The sequence below is a fragment of the Penicillium cosmopolitanum genome, assembly GCF_028827165.1.
Source record: "Penicillium cosmopolitanum strain IBT 29677 chromosome Unknown utg000009l:1.0-9042332.0:1.0-9050551.0, whole genome shotgun sequence".
NCBI classification, from domain to species: Eukaryota; Fungi; Ascomycota; class Eurotiomycetes; order Eurotiales; family Aspergillaceae; genus Penicillium; species Penicillium cosmopolitanum.
The window spans coordinates 4,167,695-4,186,153 of NW_026622679.1; the positions used below are offsets into that span (position 1 = coordinate 4,167,695).

At 46.5% G+C, this 18,459-nt stretch overlaps 7 protein-coding genes across 7 annotated transcripts; 4 read left to right on the forward strand and 3 right to left on the reverse strand.

Moving 5' to 3' along the window:
• Positions 1-833: 833 nt before the first annotated feature.
• N7509_009662 (Zn(II)2Cys6 transcription factor domain-containing protein) lies at positions 834-1,325 on the forward strand (the record flags this gene model as incomplete). The annotated part of the gene is made up of 2 exons (XM_056634299.1): positions 834-892; positions 959-1,325. 2 exons carry the CDS (start codon positions 834-836, stop codon positions 1,323-1,325), a joined length of 426 nt encoding a protein of 141 aa, XP_056484919.1.
• Positions 1,326-1,487: 162 nt separating this feature from the next.
• Positions 1,488-2,615, forward strand: N7509_009663 (uncharacterized protein; the record flags this gene model as incomplete). The annotated part of the gene is made up of 1 exon (XM_056634300.1): positions 1,488-2,615. One exon carries the CDS (start codon positions 1,488-1,490, stop codon positions 2,613-2,615), a length of 1,128 nt encoding a protein of 375 aa, XP_056484920.1.
• Positions 2,616-3,044: 429 nt separating this feature from the next.
• Positions 3,045-4,699, reverse strand: hasB (MFS-type transporter hasB; the record flags this gene model as incomplete). The annotated part of the gene is made up of 6 exons (XM_056634301.1): positions 3,045-3,204; positions 3,280-3,570; positions 3,644-3,739; positions 3,817-4,042; positions 4,126-4,484; positions 4,539-4,699. 6 exons carry the CDS (start codon positions 4,697-4,699, stop codon positions 3,045-3,047), a joined length of 1,293 nt encoding a protein of 430 aa, XP_056484921.1.
• A 584-nt stretch (positions 4,700-5,283) lies between these two features.
• On the reverse strand, positions 5,284-10,512 carry N7509_009665 (uncharacterized protein; the record flags this gene model as incomplete). Its single annotated transcript, XM_056634302.1, has 6 exons — positions 5,284-5,708; positions 5,760-7,418; positions 7,483-9,810; positions 9,861-10,297; positions 10,352-10,378; positions 10,451-10,512. The coding sequence occupies 6 exons, from the start codon at positions 10,510-10,512 to the stop codon at positions 5,284-5,286; spliced, it is 4,938 nt and encodes a 1,645-aa protein (XP_056484922.1).
• Positions 10,513-10,803: 291 nt separating this feature from the next.
• On the forward strand, positions 10,804-12,495 carry N7509_009666 (cytochrome P450; the record flags this gene model as incomplete). The annotated part of the gene is made up of 3 exons (XM_056634303.1): positions 10,804-10,869; positions 10,924-11,062; positions 11,135-12,495. 3 exons carry the CDS (start codon positions 10,804-10,806, stop codon positions 12,493-12,495), a joined length of 1,566 nt encoding a protein of 521 aa, XP_056484923.1.
• Positions 12,496-13,307: 812 nt separating this feature from the next.
• Positions 13,308-14,590, reverse strand: N7509_009667 (Zn(II)2Cys6 transcription factor domain-containing protein; the record flags this gene model as incomplete). The annotated part of the gene is made up of 2 exons (XM_056634304.1): positions 13,308-13,948; positions 14,125-14,590. The coding sequence occupies 2 exons, from the start codon at positions 14,588-14,590 to the stop codon at positions 13,308-13,310; spliced, it is 1,107 nt and encodes a 368-aa protein (XP_056484924.1).
• A 2,102-nt stretch (positions 14,591-16,692) lies between these two features.
• On the forward strand, positions 16,693-18,264 carry N7509_009668 (S-adenosyl-L-methionine-dependent methyltransferase; the record flags this gene model as incomplete). The annotated part of the gene is made up of 5 exons (XM_056634305.1): positions 16,693-16,947; positions 17,004-17,248; positions 17,312-17,529; positions 17,585-17,730; positions 17,815-18,264. The coding sequence occupies 5 exons, from the start codon at positions 16,693-16,695 to the stop codon at positions 18,262-18,264; spliced, it is 1,314 nt and encodes a 437-aa protein (XP_056484925.1).
• Between the last annotated feature and the right edge of the window lie 195 nt (positions 18,265-18,459).

Here is an 18,459-nt window from a genome sequence, read left to right on the forward strand (position 1 = left end):
TGTGATTTTTCCAGTTATTTAAATGATTCTTTCCCTTTTCTTCTTCTTTTTTCTTGGGTTTGGGTTTGAGTTTGAATTTGGCTTATCCGGCTTCGTCTCTAATTGGGGAGGCGGGCCGGAGGCTTATTGATCTTTGATCTTTGACTGGTGATTTTTTCCCTCTTTTGTTTGATTCACGATGCTTTGGTTTTTTGGATTTCGAATACCCACGGTGGCTGGAGGTGTTGTGATTTTTTATACCTCGGACTACTTCGAGTACTATAACTAGTATATTAGTATATATCTCGATCTACTAGTAGTAATACTTCTTAATTCATTCCTTGGATGCTAGTACTATATTTCAACTGGTATGATGTATGTATCCATCATGCCAGTGCTCGTAGTACGTAATTGATTTAGGAGTTGGGCCTGGGCATGAACTTGAAGCACTACCTAGTAGTACTACCTAGGTAGTACTAATAAGACTAGCCCTGGCAGATACCTAGATAATATGATACTATTGGGATACTACCTCACTTGATGCTTGCCGCGTTGCAATCTGCCAAGAATCCCTCGCGTTTCCTGTTTTATTTATCCCACGCTGTTCTGCTGGCGTCGAGTCAGCCTTGGGGGCCAAAAACAACTTTAAGCATAAGCACCCTCACAGCCGCATCCTGAAGAATCCCCCACCCCCCTTTTTTTTCCTAGAGACTCCGAATCTAGAGCCGACGATCTCAGGAGACAAATACATTCTTATATTGCATTTGTTTAACGCAATAACTGAGTGCAGCCAGGCTAGCTATCACAGTGGGATCTTCACCCTGGTCATGCTGACCGCTGCGTCGACCCCCACTATGCAGCAATATCGACGAGCGGGCAGGCCTAAGTCGAAAAAGGGCTGTATTACCTGCAAGTAAGTTAGGACTCCGATGCAGCTCCATACTAGTAACCTCTCTCTAATCCCACTAACCCTTCCCAGAATTCGCCACGTGAAATGCGGAGAAGAAAAGCCCGAATGCAAACAATGCACCAGCACCGGCCGCAAATGCGACGGATACTCCAACGCATCGCAAAAAGAACTACGTGCCAACATCAGCAAATCATCCTACGCACCAGTAGTACCTGTTTCAAGTTCCAGGGTATCAATCATTAACTCAGACAATCGTCTCGTCTTAATCCCCGGTACTCGCCAAGAGCGCCAATATGTCCACTTCTTCTGCGCCGAAGCCACCAGTGCACTGTCGGGATTTTTCCCTTCGGATTTCTGGAACCGATTCCTGCCTCAAATGAGTCATCATAATTTCTACTATGCGTCATGCGGCTGCTGCGGTTGGTGCTGCTTATGAGCAATATACGCTTCGCGCTCCGGGGAGGAAAATATCAATGAAGGATTTGCTTTGCGGCAATATAATAAGGCTATCCAGCACTTCCAAGAGCAGATTCGGAGTCCACGGGGCTCGGACTTTGATGTCATGCTCATGACTTGTGCGTTGTTTTCGCTTTTGGAAATGTTACGCTCGAATCAAAATGGGGCGATGGATCATGTTGAGGGTGGCCTCAAGATCCTCTATTCGAAACTCCGGAACGCAAACTTGAATGCCTCTCCTTCTCAAGCCCCAAAGACAGTCACAGCCGGAGCTGAATTTGAACGAGAACTTCTTCAGTTCTTCTATAGGATGAATCTGCAGATCAGTCTATCAGGCCGTCCACAGCAGATCCTCGAGATTCCTGCAGAAGACCCAACTGCCTGGAACTTCTTCAGTAACGACAACTACACCGACGAAGTTAACAGCAGCGAAGATGATGATAACGAAATAACGACGCCTTTAGTCTTCGAAAACATCTCCCAAGCTCGCGACTGCATAACAAGCATCAAACTACGTGCCCTGACTCTCCTCCACGAAATCGGATTCATATTCGTCGTACCAGCAGTCCTAAAATCACCGGAACACAGGACACGAAAACAGCGCATCATAAAAGACTTCCACAGATGGCACTACGCCTTCGAAGGAATGATGACCAAGCCGCCTAAGACGACAAATATCCTCGACCCTCGCGCTCCTCTCGCCCTCCTTATCGAATATCACGTCTCATACTTCTGGCTATGCAATTGCGACGCGGTTTATGAAACGGACTACGATCGACATATGGCTGATTATTTGAAAATAGTCGAGTGTGCGGAAGAAATTATTGCGCTGAGTAGAACTATCGATAATACACCCGCCAGAAGCCCTAGTCCTTCATTCTCCTCAACTTCAAGCTCAAGCTCAACCGCTACGCCTCCTCCTACTGACACTACTGGTACTGGTACTGGTCCTGGTACTAGTACTAGTAATCTCCCATTCCGCAGACGATTCACAATGGAAGCACCCGTAACCCCATCCCTCTACTGGACCGCCTACAAATGCCGCGACCCACTACTGCGCCGACGAGCTATACAAGCTGTACTGGACTTCCCGAGTTGTCAGGGTGGGTGGGAGAATCGGCGACATGCGGCGAGTGCGAGGAGGATTATGGAGATTGAGGAAGGGCCTGTTTGGCATTTACCGATTGCGGAGAGATTTGTTAAGAATGAGTGGAGGGTTGTTGAGCCTTTGCAGTGTTCGGCTAATGTTAAGGATGGGGAGGGGGGTTGATTTGCTTTTGCTTATGAAGCCTTTTGGGCCTGAGGGGGGAGGTTGTTGAGAGGATGGAGTTTGTTGAGTGGCCGGGTTACGGTGATGGAGGAATTGATGAGGGTACCCAGGCGGGGAATGCGATGCAATGACTTCGGTTCAGGTTCTGTTTTGACCTTGGGCGTATGAGAGTCCAAGTTGTATTTTTGATGTATTTTAAGGGATACATATAGCATAGATGGGCGGGTAGGTCTTGTATAAACGGCGCCTGACTTTGAAGGATTGAATCATTGTGTACCTAATTCCAAGTTGTATTTTTGATGGGATATTAATTTTGCGCTTCACATTATATGGTACAATTCAATTCAATTCCGAGTCCCCAAAAGGCCGTCTATAGGGCCAAAATGATCGATCCAAGCGCGCGCATAGTCCTCCATACCTTTCACTATTTTACACCTTAACCATCCGGAGGCCACCTTTCTTCATCCGCGTCAAAGTGACAAGAACTCCCCCAAAGGTCATCACAGCACCAGCAAATGCAACCAGGCCTTTATACCCAATCGAGGCAGAGTCCGCGATTGCGCCGAGCATGGGCAATCCCGTTAGAGCACTAAGATAGCCGTTAGTATCTATATATCTTTTTGCAATTTTTCGAAGGGAGAGCTGGATTGGGAGTATCACATACGCAATGGCGATGATGAACATAAAGGCGCCTAGCTTCGGGCCCAATTGCTCGACTTTACCATCGCATAATACCACAACGCATGGGGTCATCAGACTGACAAATCCACCACTCGCTAGACCATACAGAACGGCGAATCCGATTATAGCACCAGTGGACGGGTAAAAGACGACAGGTAACCAATACACAAGAATCGAAAGTCCAGACAAGAAGGCAATGAAAACCATGACATTGAGATGACCGATACGGTCGGCGACGAAGCCGGGGAAAATTCTGCCAAAGACCGAGGCAGCACTGTGGATATTATTTGTCAAAAACGTTGTTTCAGGTTTGATACTGGCTGTAGAGGTATTCCAAGGTTCCTTACTTGATAATGGAGATGGTGTATACGGCCATATTTTGTGACATCCCGATAGAAACGCCCATGGTCGGCAGATAGTTGAACGGGGCGAATAGACCCCAGCTAATTCGAAAGCAATTTTGTGAGCAACGATGGAATAAATGACTGACCAAAGGAGGTGTTAGGGACGCAAGACTCACAGCATAAAGAAGCACCCGGCACAGAATATGAGGAATGGCGTATCTTTGAATGCCTCGATACCGGCAGATTTGCGCTTCGCGCGGCCTTCTGGAGGAAATGGTGCGGAAACGCAAAGATTCGCGATAATGAGACAAATTGCCATCAAAAGACCGATGTATCGAAGAGCAGTTGGAAATCCAACCTGTTCAATAAGGCGGGACACCATAATTGGGAATATCACACCCCCTGTTGGTAATGGCAATCAGCATATATTCATAGAATTAGTAGTATAAACCTTGGGTGGTTCCAGTTTGGATCGAGCCACGCACCAACGCTACTTCCACTAGCCACGATACCAGTAGCTAATCCCCGACGCTTCGTGAACCATCGACCAACACAAATCATGGGCGGCAAAAACAGTCCAGATGCTCCCAGTCCGTACACAATTCCCTGCGTCAGCATTATGTGCCAGAACTTTGTGCTCAAGCTCAGCATGAATATTCCCAGCAGAGCTAGGAAAGACGCAGGGAGAAGCACTTTGCGCGGTCCGACGACGTCCACCAGGACCCCGTTAATTAACCCGAGAGAGAACATGAGGAAAATCTGAATCGTGATGATCCACGAGATTGTTGACTGGGCGTAGTTGGAAAGCGTCTCTTCCTCATAGTATAATTGAAAAATACCACATCTAGGACAAAGTCAGATAATTTCCAATTACTTTTTTTTGACAGGGATGACGAACGCATTGAGAAAACCGAATGAACAGAACTGGCAGAAAAATCCTCCAAGTACACAAAGCCATGCTTTGAGACCTTCTTCTGGTACTTTTGCTTGCTCTTCAGGTCCATCCTTAGCTGTTGACATTTCCTTTGACCCTGCACTGCGCTCAGAGTCGGTTTCCATATCTGCAGCTTTTTTTTCCGTGTCAGGGCCTGGGATGATTGAGGTCGACTGAAAATAGCACGGGGCTGAATGAACCAAACGTTAAATTTGACGCCTTCAAATGCAATTTTATAGAATTGGGTACTTGAATGATGCGCGGCCGAGACGGCCGAAGCGGCCGAAGTGCTGCAAGCCGCCGCGTGGGTCCACTAGTTCAACTAGTTCACTAGAATCGGGGCCGATTCTTAGGCCGACATTGACTAATTCGCCGAATCCGAGTGTTTAGACCGAACAGCAGGAAGTTTCCAAGGTTTTTCGATAATTTTTTCTCTATTTCGTACATCAATTCTGATTACTATTAGGAACTAGTAGTTCATGGATATATTGTAACCTAAGTTGGAAGACGGATTCTTTAGAACGGCTCGCAGATGTACACTAATTTCAAGTTGTAAATACTTTGACTACGAACTAAGGGATTTGAATACACAAGCAAACTAGATCTAAAAACCAGATTAAGATTGAAGAAGACCGGAATGATGATATAAAATAAGCGAGGCTAATGGCAGAGCTTGGATGGGGTAGGGACACTAATTTGATAGTTAATGTTACTGGTGTTCCTTCCCGGAAAGCCGGCCCTTGCGGTTCATCAGGAATGTCGCGGTGTCGGAATCCGCATATGGTGAGTTACTCTTAAGCTGAACTAGCTTGCCACCATACAAGCCATCCTGAAAATGCCGAAATGCGCGCCGGCGACGGTCAGTTACCTTCTCCTGGTACTCTCTATATTCACCCGCAGAAATGGCGCCAAACAAATATCTAGGATGCACGCCTATGACTTGAGCATTCTTCTGCCCGAATCCAAATGATGTCACTGTGAATGCTTTCAAAGGCCTGGGAGCGACAATTGTGCGATTAGGAAACACCAAATAGTTGGACGCGTCAAGTCGCTGGTCGATGTTGTCCGCATTGCGGTTGCCGGGAATTTGCCCGCTGGAGAGCACCTGCAGACAGCCGTTGAGGGCAAACGCAGCTATATGTCGTTAGTGGTTCTTCCTTGCATGAATTTAGAATCGAAATATACCTGCAGCCCCTTTTCCATGCCCAGTCAGCCATTTCTGACATACACAAGGTAGAAGATTCCCTTGTGTTCGGCCCAATTGCGCGTTTTGTTGCTGGATGACATTCGTCTCGTTCAAGTCATTCTTGATAGTAGAGGTCCCATGCAGAGACGCAAAGTCGAGATCATCTACTGTTAAGCCCCAGACGGCTAATGCTCCCCGAAGTGGCGATACTCGATCGTCGCTCTCCCAGAAACGGTTTCCGTACGTACGAAGAACCTCTTTTCGGGACCGCTGAGCTTCCATCTCGATCTCGGATCTCATAGAGTCCACGCTGTCTGCGTCATAGCTATTGGCATTCTCATTCAGCCAGGCCAAATCTTCTTCTCTTTTCTCCTCGATTTGCGAATTCCTCAACACAATATTCCGCCGACGATATGCAGTTTTGAGCATTGGGGACGGAAATTTAGAAGGGGCTTCAGCGACCACCGTCAGAAGCCCCTCGCCAGGAGCAGGTACAGAGCGTCCGATTTTATCGCTGGCCGTATGCGATAATGCAACGATACCGTGGATAGGAAGACCCATATCCAAGGCCAATCGCGCTGTTGTCATAACTTGCACACCACTGCCTTCTGCTTCCACAAAGCCCGCACGCGAAGAAGTCATAGGTCGTGACATTTCTCGAGGCTCACGCCCAGCCGCCGTTTCTTGGGTTGCATTGACCGTTGCTTGCATATTTCGAAACTCGGCCGCAGTCTCGAGCTGTAGTGCATCAAATCCTCCAACGAGACACAACTTCGCTCTTCCGACTGTGATAAGATCATATCCTGTGTCAACCGACTCCAAGGCCGTCGCGCATGCACCAACGGGCGTTCGTATCGGACCGGATGCACCCAACAACAGCATATTCACCCATGCGCCCGTGGTGTTGATGAAAGTCTCGGCCAATATGTCTTTTTGGACGGGTTGGTCCATGTAACGCCCCTTCCACATTTTCTGGATGGACTCTGCTGCTCCCATGCCAGCTCCTACGCAGATCCCGACGTCGGAAACGTGGATTTGCTGATACAGCTCATAGAAATCCGTTATGCCGGCCGATAGCAGCGCTTCAACGGTCGAAACGATTGTCCAGAGAGTGACTGGGTCAACCTGACTGATGATTTCGTCTGAGATACCATAGACGCTGGCATTCCAGCCTTTTGGAATTTGACCGCCAACTCCAACATCCAGTTTAGCTCCTTTGGGAATCAAGAGTGTCGCGCCCGCTTTGAGTCGAGCAAATTTCTCGCCATCTCTGTCGAAGATATCTACCTTGTCCCCGTGCTGCCGCTGGAGATCATCTGCTGTCTCGAGTGTGACTTCAAAAGGGGCGAGGTCTTCGGTAACATGCACTTCATGAAGAAGAGATTGCTGCGAGGCGCCTGTCGATTCATCGTGTTGTGACTCCCAGAAGCGCAGCCCGGTGTGGTTAAAGATATACTCCTCATACTTGATCTTCACATCACAGTCGGAAAGAGGATTTCCGGACTGTTTGTCGACCCATCCACAGTACTGGGCACCTTTCAATACTCCGTTGTGGTAGTGAATAAGACCCATTTGCCAGGCCATCTCCACACATCCTTGGATAGACAGTTTCCCGGTTGCTTCAATTTCCCATCTCGTTCGGCTACTACCAAATGGACCTTTAATACAGTCAGTCAAGTTTCCCATCATTTGGAAATTCAAAAGCGTGCGTGGGACACTTACCAACTTCCCCAAAGCCAACAATAACGGCGACATGATCCAGATCGACAATTCCTTCAAGCTCTTTCCGTATGGGAGCAACCTCTATCTCATCATCTGGAAACCTATAGCTATCAATGACCATCATAGGTCGCGGTCGGAAATTTGACGTGATGGCCTTTTGTTCGAAAGACTCTAACCCTTCATCTCGTGCTCGAATATCTGCCATCTTTTTCGATTCGGCTTGCTCGGCCCGGATTTGATTCAAAAGCCCTTTCAGGTCTGGATGTGAGGACATATTACCTGAGATGTCCGCGAGTAGTGGTTCCATCTGGCAGAGAGAATGGACTGGACCTGTCATAAGACAGGCTATGTAGCTCGCCATCTCCGAGGTCGAGAATGTTCTCATATCTCCACGTCGGTCAATCTCTTTGGCGAAGGTGTCGTTGGATGCCATGAGGCCAGTTCCACGGGTCCAGCCAATGACTACTCCACAGATACTGAGGTACATTTGCCAATCTTCGGATTGATGCTTGTTGAGCAGAGACTCCAGTCCCAGTTTGCTCTCAGCGTACAGGCCGTCGTTCCCAAATATTCCATGGTTTGGCGATAGCGGTAGAATGACTTGCGTCGGGTTTGAAAAGATTCGCCGATTCTCTTTCTGACTTTTGATCGCACCCAATAGTCTGATCGTGTTTGTCAACATTGCCCGATGGGCCATCTCGGATCGTGAGTCAATGTTGTCAATCCCCCGACCGGTTTCCTTGATAGCCGCAAACGGAACCACAATATCAAGGTCCCAGCCTAAGTTGTTGAAAATGTAATCCACCACTGACATGATGTCCTTTTTACTTCCGCCATTGAAGGGAAGGACTGATAGTTGAGACCCACGACCACCGTGTTTGGCGTAAAGTGCTTGCCAGGAGTTTGTCACTTCGGTGGAGTATGAGCTCGTGGTAACCAATACTCGCGCACCTGCAGTGAGTAGGAAGCGGATTAACTCTTGTCCAATCGACCCCTTTCCAGCACCAGTTACCAGAACTGTTTGCCCTTCGAAAGAAGTTCCATCGGTGGAAGACTTTTTCACCCAAGAGTGAAAATCAGCAGTAATGCTTGCATTGCATGACCATCCGCTCTGTCCTTTTGTCTTTATCGTTGGTTCGAGTGCATAGCCCCTTGGCCCAAATGCCATGGCGTGGTCAGTCAAGTCCTCGTTCTTTGAGGAAATAGTGCTTAACGGAGTGTTGATCATTCCATCGCTTTGTTCTTCAGGGGTGCTGGTTTCCGAAGTTGATGAAGTAGGATCTTGCCCGAAGATGGACTCAGTGAAGTAACTATCGTCACCTTCCAGCGGTAGCTCGAAATTTGGTTGCGCATCTTTCTTTGGATCATCCATATTTTCAAAGAATTTGATCAACTCCCATGAACAGCGAAAGGTAGGAGGCTTTTCAATCGCCTCAGATACAGATTGCCGAATCCTTTCCAACCGCTCAATGTGGATTTTATCTTGTGCAGATCGATTCCGAATGAAATCAATTGTATGTAACAAACGGGAAGTAGCTCTTGTTTCGAAACCGAGGGATTCACAATCAAGGCCGGTCGCGGTCGTTATTTCATTTTCAGGGTTGCTGTTCCAAGATGATTCCCACGCCATGAAATCTTGAAGAACCCAATTCCAGGAGGAGTCGTACGTCCGGACTTTAAGCGGGTCAAACTTCGAACCTAGATTATCGGCATAAAACTGCCCGTGCTCTTCTAGCCACAAGTCCAGTTGGCTTTGAATATTGCTCATTTCCCTCTTGATATTTGCTAATGACTTAGAAGAGTCACCAAGATCACGGTTACAGCGGCGTGCATACACACTCAACAAACTTTCGTCATGTGCAATACTGTCTTTTTGAAGGGCGAGAAGAACTTCAGGCGAAATATTGACGGTAGCAGCAGGTTGGCCCATGGTCCCTGCGGAGCTTGCTTCATAGTTGATATTGTGGACGGCTAGAATCTTTCGCGTCATTTCGTCAAGAAATCCTTGTGTCGCAATCTCATTTGAATGGCGGGAAGAGGGTTGATTTAATAGAGACGCAAGTAAGACTTTATCTTGCAACCCTTGGCCAAGTCCCCAGCGGCTAGATAGGTAACGTCGTAATGATGAGAGGCTTGAGCCTGAGGAAAGCTTGGAAGTAGCGAATCTTCCGATTCTAGAGTTGCTCCATGCACCCAATGCTCGTTCATGTTGGCTCTCGTTGAGTGTGGCCGCTAGCTGAGACAAAGTGAGATCCTCCGGCTGGTCCGGAAGATTCCCGAATTCCACTGTCAAGTCGCCGACTATCTCATTCTCTAAAGGGGATCGACCTGAATTGGCTTCTTAGCATGGCACATTTTAATCTAATTAAGGTTCTTACCTCCGCATAAACGTTTAATCGTTTCTTCAAACGAAATCTGATCCGGCTGCCTTTTTAGACCAGTGCAGACTATTGTTCGCAGGGCATCGGCTGCATTTAGAGGTATGTCTTCGATCTTAAGAGGATCTGTAGTGGATGCTGTATTCACAGATATGGTCGATGCTGCGACAAGTAACTTTGTTGATTCTGTCGATGAAGAATCATGACTTTCTGTAGAGATCACAGCGTCAGGTGTGGGCTGTGCTGAGTACTGAATATCCTCGACATTCTTTGCATAGCTGAGAAGCTGCCTGGTACGACCAGCAACAAGATCTTGGACACTACATGAAATGTCCAATGTCTTTTTGGCCATGTTGATCAAAGTCTCTCCAGGGCCAATTTCAATGACGCGCTCGGCAGGCTGAGCGCCGCTCAAAATGGACTCTTGTGTTGAAATCCTGCTAACGTTAGACAAAGGCCAACCTTAAAATCTTTGTTATATATGTAAATACCATTGTACCGGGGAGCAGAATTGATATCTAGATAGAATTGTGTTCAGCAAAATCTACAAGTAAATTTAGGGTTATGGTTGTATCCATGTGGGCACTCACGCTAGTAGCTCCGTAACCAGAATCGCGGTAAGCTCCTCCTCGGCACGCGTATATGTTTGCATCTTGAAACTATGGGACAAAGTGATTAATTCAAAAGGCTTCTCATTATAAACAGCTCGAAATTTAAACATTAAGTTGGACTGGTATATAATATTGACGCAAGAATGCGAAGCGCAACATCCATAATAGGTCGGCGACTATCTCCTTTGCTTTGCTTACGGCCAAACCCAATAGCCGAAACGGTAGTAACGGGCCGAAACATCGGGGAGCTGGATATCACCCTTCTAGCTAGGCACAATAAAAAGAGCCTGTTGGAGAAAAAGTATCACTTTCTACGAAGCAGTGTTTTCAATATGTATTATCCGAGCTACCTGTTCCCGCTCGTCAGTGGTGTTTTAGGAATCACGTTTTTATGCTGGGTAAGCATCATCTTGAAATGCTAGATTTACAGAAAAACATAATTGACCAAGCAGGTTATCTATACGCTTTACTTTCATCCGCTGGCTAAATACCCTGGTCCCTTTCTGGCGAAATTTACCACCCTGTATGCGGCCTACCATGGTTGGAAGGGAGACATTCATTTAGACATATGGGCTTGTCACCAACGTTATGGTAAGTCAATGCTTTAATCACTTCGAATCTTGCTCCGGGATTTCCTGCTTACTATAAATTTTATGAAAATAGGCGACACTATTCGCTACAAACCAAATTCTGTCATTTTCAACACAGTCGAGGCCCTTCATCTCATCTATCGGCGCCCGGGTGGCATTGTCAAATCAAAGGTATATGAGCCGATGGTTCATCGTGCTCCAAACACTTTCACCATTCGTGGGGGAAAGGAGCATGCCAAACGCCGTCGGATAATGGCCCAGGGTCTGTCTGATAAGGCGTTGCGCGAATATGAGCCGCGAATCATCAAACATATCGATAAATTTCTTCAAGTCATGATTGATGATTCGACAACCTCAGATGCTTGGAGTGAGCCAAAGAATATGGCACAATGGTGCAATTATCTCTCATTCGATATTATGGCCGATGTGGTGTTCGGAGCGAAGTACAACCTTCTGGGCGAGCAACGTTTCCGGTACGTTTGCGACGCCATCGATGCCTCTAATGTACGTATGGGAACGCTGGTTCAGGCAGGGCGATGGGGATCTATGAAGATCGAAAAGTATTTGTTCCGGAAGGCCATTTTTGGTCGCAATCGATTCGTGCGTTTTGTTACGAAACTTGTCCAGATGCGTTTGTCACCCACTTCTGTGAATGACGCCGCAGATGTACCGGACGTGTTTCATCGCCTTCGAGACGCGAAAGATCCAGTCACCGGTGCTGGATTCACCTTGGATGAAATTGCTGCTGAGAGCACAACGCTCATTGTAGCAGGGTCTGACACAACATCTACCAGCATCTCAGCAGTACTATTCTACCTTGCTCATCATCAGGACGTATATGAAAAAGTTACTGCAGAGGTGCGCGGCAAGTTCAGTTCAGTCGACGAAATCCGTTCCGGTTCGGCACTGGCATCTTGCCAATTCCTCCAGGCTTGTGTGAATGAAGCCTTTCGCATGTCTCCGGCCGTTGGAAGTTGCCTCTTTCGCGAGGTAGTGAATAATCCCATTACAATTGACGGGCAGACAATTCCCACTGGCTACGATGTTGGTGTCGGGATCTATTCCATTCACCATAGCCCGAAATATTTTGAAACGCCGTTTGATTTTGATCCAAACCGGTGGCTTGAGGGAACTGAGCAAAAAGACACAAAGGAGAGCCTCGATCGTGGTCTTGCAGTGATGAACCCATTCTCGCTTGGCACCCGCAGCTGTCTTGGAAAAGGATTGGCAACAGTGGAAATCCATCTTATGTTGGCGTTTCTGTTCTATACCTACGATTTCCAGCTTGCGGATGGTGCGTTAGGTCGAATTGGAGAAGGAGGTCCAGGGGAAGGAATGCATCGTCATAGGGCTCATGAATACCAGCTGCATGACCATATTACCAGTCAAAAAGAAGGACCATATCTACAGTTCAAGATTCGGGAGCAGGACTAAAAGTCTCCATGATCAACATTTTTATCTCGAGGTCTCCATACTACCAAGCTTACATACTATTATCTTAACGTAAACGAGCGTCTTGAAAGTATGCTGCCCAGGTGTCTTCGTTGAAAATTTACATATGTGCGCAATTTCACAGGAAACCTCCTACAGATACTAGATTTCCCAATCGTGAGGTCAGCACTAATGTAACCGATGAAGATGCACTAGATGCACGAGCCATAAAAGACAAAGATCCCAATGGTATGATTTTATGAGCCGATCTAGGCTACTTACATGAAACTGGCAGTGCATGCGTATTGGTAAGCACTGGCGGCCTAATTTCCAGCTAGTCAGCTTTCTTAAAATGACAAGGCTACTTTACGAAAAAGAAAAGGAAGGGAGACAAATGCTCGTTGGTGGAGTAAGAAGTTCAGATTGGTTGTTCTTGAACTTAGCCTGGAGATATTGTGGGCTTGCCTCTTGAAACACACTTGTACAGGTTGACAACTAGCACTATGTATATTTACTCTTCGTATTTCAACTTGATAAAGGTTCCAAAGGTGGATCCGAGTCACAACCAAACCTATTTATTTCTAAAGGTCAACGGAATCCCTATGCATCCTGAATCCAGGCACCTGCGCACGTAATAGTGAGGGGGAACTTCGGGAGCTGGGATGAACTTGAATGTTCGAGATTTAATGCCAGTACTTGATTATTTCTGGCACCAATTGTAAAATGAGGGTCATATTGCTCCACCCATGCAGTAGCTATCTATATTTCGCAAAAGGTCTTTTGAACCAAAGTCGATATCTTTATGTAGAGCCAGTCTATTTTAAAATCGTCTGAAGAGCTGTGAACATCATCTCGAGGCGCATCAAAGTCAGTTGCAACCTCATAGCATGCATTTTGTCAACATCCTTTTGAGTCGTTTCCTTTGCCCGTGCATTTAATTGACTGACACGTGTCCGCATCGCAATGAAAACTTGCTCAACTTGGTCGCGAGCTAATGTGACAATGGTTTTGCGCATCGATGATAATGGTTCAGTCTCGACCATCTGTATGCCTCCGAGGGTGAGTCGGAGTTCCACCAAGCCGTCTGGCGTGGCAGCAGTCAAATTCTGAAGGCGCCGAAACGCCAGGTCTACCACCATTGTAACTAACATGTTTGTCTCGGAGTCTTCCTGGCAATGATCGCAATTAAGAACCGTTTGAGTAGCTGTAAGTGCGTTTAAAGTTGTTGCGAAATCCGTGTCCGCCTGAACCGGTCCACGGCTTTGCTCCAGACCTTTGAGTTTGCAAAGGGATTCAAACTGATACTGAAGACACAAACAGCTAGCCTGGCCATTTCGTTGATTTATACTGTCCAGCTGTGTCGTTGATGAACCTTCTGTCATCTGATACTGGGATTGGAGCCCGGTATCTTCCAGTGGCATGTTGCCCGGAAAGAGATCAATGGACTGCACCACCCCTGATAAACTGGATGGAGATGCTTGAATTTGAAGTCAGTAAAACTATTCTTTTTGGGTGTGCTTGTTATCGTACCGAAAAAATGTTGGTCAAGCCTGTCGGCTGTTGTATCGGACGACCCTCGTGCCTATTATATCATTAGATACCAAAGTAACTTATTGCTGCAGGGTTTTTTACTAACATCCCACATCGTGCTTTCTTTCAAACCCTCAGTCTCGATCGGGAATTCCACATCTGATAAGGAAACCAAAGTGTGATCTGACATCCAAGTGTCAAAGTTCAAAATGTTATCTTGGTCTTCAGACACCTCCTCGTCATCAAAGTCGCAATCGAGAGAAACAGAGCGATCTGTCACCGGAGTAGATATGATCGGATGATGAAATTTACTCTCTCCGATAGTTTCGTTCCTCTGTTGTAACTTTTCCAATGTCTTCTTATTTCGACTGCCTTTAGGCTTGCCGATCTTGGCCGCAAATGAGTACACACATTCAGACCCCGCCTTTTTGCAGCGAGTGCAGGGACTTGTCCCCGAGCAGCGAAGTTTCATTCTATGGCAAACATTGCAAGCTCTTCGAAGTTTTTTTGCTCCATCTTCATCCGGCCCAGGGCGATTTGACTTGAAAGTGTTTGAATCTGTGGTCATGTTGAAGGCCCGGGGAAGAAGAACTAAGTCGAATGGTGGAGGAGGCAGACATCGTTCTTCATAGGAAGATATCTAGCCTGCTTATTATTTCAATAAGAATATTTTGCTCAAAGTACAATAGTTCTCTATGCCATTTTCAGCTTAGCGTGAGGTCGCCATTGTACTGGAACTCTTGTGCGGCTGCGCCCAGCTTCCTGCTGGAATCTGGGCCTATGAAAGGGCTGAGGAATCTTACTTGCATCAAAGCTACGCGTGGTAAATTCTCGTGAATAAGCGATGGAAACGCCAATGGCCGAAGGCTGGCCTAGGGCTGTCTCAGGGTTGCATCTTGGCCCCCTGGCCCCCAAACTCCAAGCCCGGTGCTAAAAACGCACTAGTCACGGAAATATGGAGGGGCTTCCTACAAGACTAACCACAACTTAGCGAATTAATAGTCCAGGAAATGGTATTACGAATTTCCGACGGCGCACGACCATAGAGTGCAGCTCGTAGAAAGAAAAAAAAAATCGAGCTATAGAGCACTCGAATTGATTAGATGAAACCGACGATTTGCAGTTCTCGAAGCTGAAGAGAAGCCTGGTGCCTAAGGTCGCAACTATCCGCCTCTGCACCAATCTTCTAACAATTTCAGTCGGTTACTATGACTTAGGAGTGAGTCAGAACTCGTTTACCGGCACTTCAGGTCCTAAGAGGCAAAATGATACGGTTGATCTTTACCTTTATCCTTATGGTAACGTAATCCACCACCGAGCTGACCGCAGCATCAAGCTGGCCACTCACCCGCTATCTCTCTATTTTATAGCATATTTATAAATCAAATCAGCCTTAATATTATAGAACTATTTACCAGTTGGGAATTTTTTTCGTATTTGCTCTATCTTACCACATATATCAGGCAAATTGGCGCTTTTGCAGGCGTACTGCTGTCATTTGAACCGTATTGGGTTACGCAAAGCGGACAGAGCTTTTACCAGTTGCCAAGTAGTCATAGTAAGTGGCTAGATGTTTAGCCAGAATCTCACCAGTTGTCGTGATAAATGATAGTGATGTCTGTTTAGCGCCACTCGGTTGATCCGCAGGTATCCACTTGTAATTTTGCCGTTTCTATGCGAAGTGGTGGATGGGGCTTGGCATGATCTACCCCTCCAGCAGGGTAGTCACCTTGTAGGCGCCTTGCGGGACCTGGCACTAAGCTTAGGGCGTACATGCAGTAACCTATGGGTGACGGTAGAATACCGGAGAAGTACGACCGACTCCTGCATCGCGCTAGCCGTCATCAGGTTTAAGGCAAGATTCGGCTTTCTGCCACTTTTAACGTAATTCTTGGCTTGCTGATAACTGGTTTCGGTTGGCATGAATAAGTCCGGTCACTAGTTTCTGCAGTGCATGCAGTCTAACCCAAGAGAAATTTAGTTTCGTATACGACGGGCTTAGTGCTGAGTGGACGGCTGAGAGGGCGGCTGCGAGAGCGGCCGAAGCGGCCGAGGGATCACGAACACTCTTGATCCGTCCTCTGGCATTTCCAGGCCCCCGATTTCACAAATGAGAGATTGGACGTGTTTCGAAATGAAAGGCTTCGGTGGCTACTGGATGGAAGATATTTTTCACTTCTAGGGGGCGAAAAAGAATAATATTCACCATAGAGGCCGATTTTGAAGACAGGTCTCCTTCAAGTTGGTTAATATCCATGGATATCTACATCCGCTCCGTAACCACAGGCATCACATTGGGAATTGCCCTCATTGCTAATATTTTAACCAAGATAGTCAATTTTTAACACGTTAAAGTCTTACATTCTGAGTCTGTATACAATTGGAATGAAATCAAATCCAGATCGCTATATCGAGACTTGGGGAACTACATGTATACTCGCCGATGGAGGATTCGCAACTACTAGTAATGCCTACTACCTGGTAGGGACTATTACGGAAATTTTCCGCAACCAGTAGTATATTCGATCTGCTTTTTTATTTTCAAGTTCATACCTATGTGTATATATTATAAGACCCTCCTTTTCTGTTCCTGAAAAATACCATCCCAAGGTTCCAAGGTTGTTATCACAAAGTTCCTAGTAGCTTTGTAACTGAGCTTTGGTGTTCGCAATGGCTTCCTATTCAGCATCTTTCCAGACTTTAGAGAGCTTGAGAGATTTGATTAATAAATCTCTAGACGCCGTCGAAAAGTCAATTGTTGACCACGATGATCCAGCATTAACCCTTGATTCATGCGAATCTCACCCCATCCATAGTCGCCTTGGGGCAGATCTTGAGGCTGCTTTGAAAACCATATCGTCCGCGACGAATATGCTGCGAGCTCTCTGTGATCCAAACACGTATCTCAACGATACAATTTATGGAGTAAGTGCTCCTATCAGAACAATTACATCAATACTCTACTCATGTCGCTGCTACAGTACCACGATGAAACAGCGCTGTTTGTTGCCTGTCAAGCAGATATTGCGAACCATCTTGGCAAAAAGGAGCATTCCATCCAAACTTTAGCCCAGAAAACTGGCCTGAATGAAGAGAAGCTGGCACGCTACTTGAGGAACCTATGTAACAAACAAATTTTCCGAGAGACCGCAGACAACAGATTTGCCAACAATTTACTTTCCGTTACCTTCCAATCGGAGGCAAAACGGGCATTAGTTGGACACTGGTAAGATGCGACATGTGGCTTCCCAAATTCGGATATTCAAATAATAACAGATGTGGCTACTAGTGCCGATGAATGCAGAACCTCATCTTCCAAGGCTTGGGAGGCGCTTATACATCCTGACTACAAAGACGCCACCGAAGCTAATAAAGCGCCATTTAACCTCGCTTACGACACTGACTTGACGGTTTTTGAATGGGTGAAAAGTGTCAGACCCGACATCGGTCAAAGGGCTAATACCGCCATGGCCGGCAAAGGGCTCAACTTGGAGCAATATTTAGCCCGTAATTATACCCAGTGGCAGGATTTTGGAATTTCCGGGTATTAACATTTTTATAGTTTATCCATGGCATTTGGAGGGCACTAAAACGATTATTGATGTGGGGGCAGGGGTTGGGGCTGGAACTCTTCCTATCCTCAAAGATAATCTCAATCTTCGTGTGAGAGTTCAAGATCGCCCTGAGAGCGAATCAAAGTTTCATGAGGTGGGTGCTTCGAAAATACTTATTTGAATTAAAGTTAAAGGTCAAATCTGGAACCTTACTGATCAAATTTCTATTACACATCAGTACCTCAAAAATTCATACCCTGAATTTGAACAGTCGGATCGCGTCAAATTTATCGGCCATGATTTTTTCACTCCTCAGAAAGAGGCAGGAGACATCTACTTCTTGCGTCATGTCATCCATGACTGGCCAGATGAAGAGGCACGTCAGATATTGTCCCATTGCGCTGCCAAAATGAGCTTGGGCAACAAACTTTTGATCCTCGAGCATATGCTGGCTCCAACATATCGGGACACGTCGCAGAGCTCGCGAGAAGTTGCGCCACGGCCGTTACTTGCCAATTGGGGCCAGTCAGTTGTTAGTCGGTTGGACCTGCAGATGCTGGCCTGTCTTAACGCAAAAGAAAGAACTGAAACTCAGTATCGTGCATTGATCGAGAATACGGGACTAAAAGTAGTTCGCGTGTGGCGCAATGCAGGTCTAGATACGGTGTTGGAGTGCATCAAAGCTTAAAATGTGGACAATCTTGCAACCCGTTTGAATTTGGCTCCATAATAGCTTTTCTGGTTGACATCTAGACTGCAGAATACTCGTACGTGACTAGCTGAGTGCTTTGATAAAACGCAATAACAACCAAATAATCATTCAACGTAGTGACTGTGCGCTATCCAAATTTACATGAACTTGTTAGCCTCTTGAAATGAACCA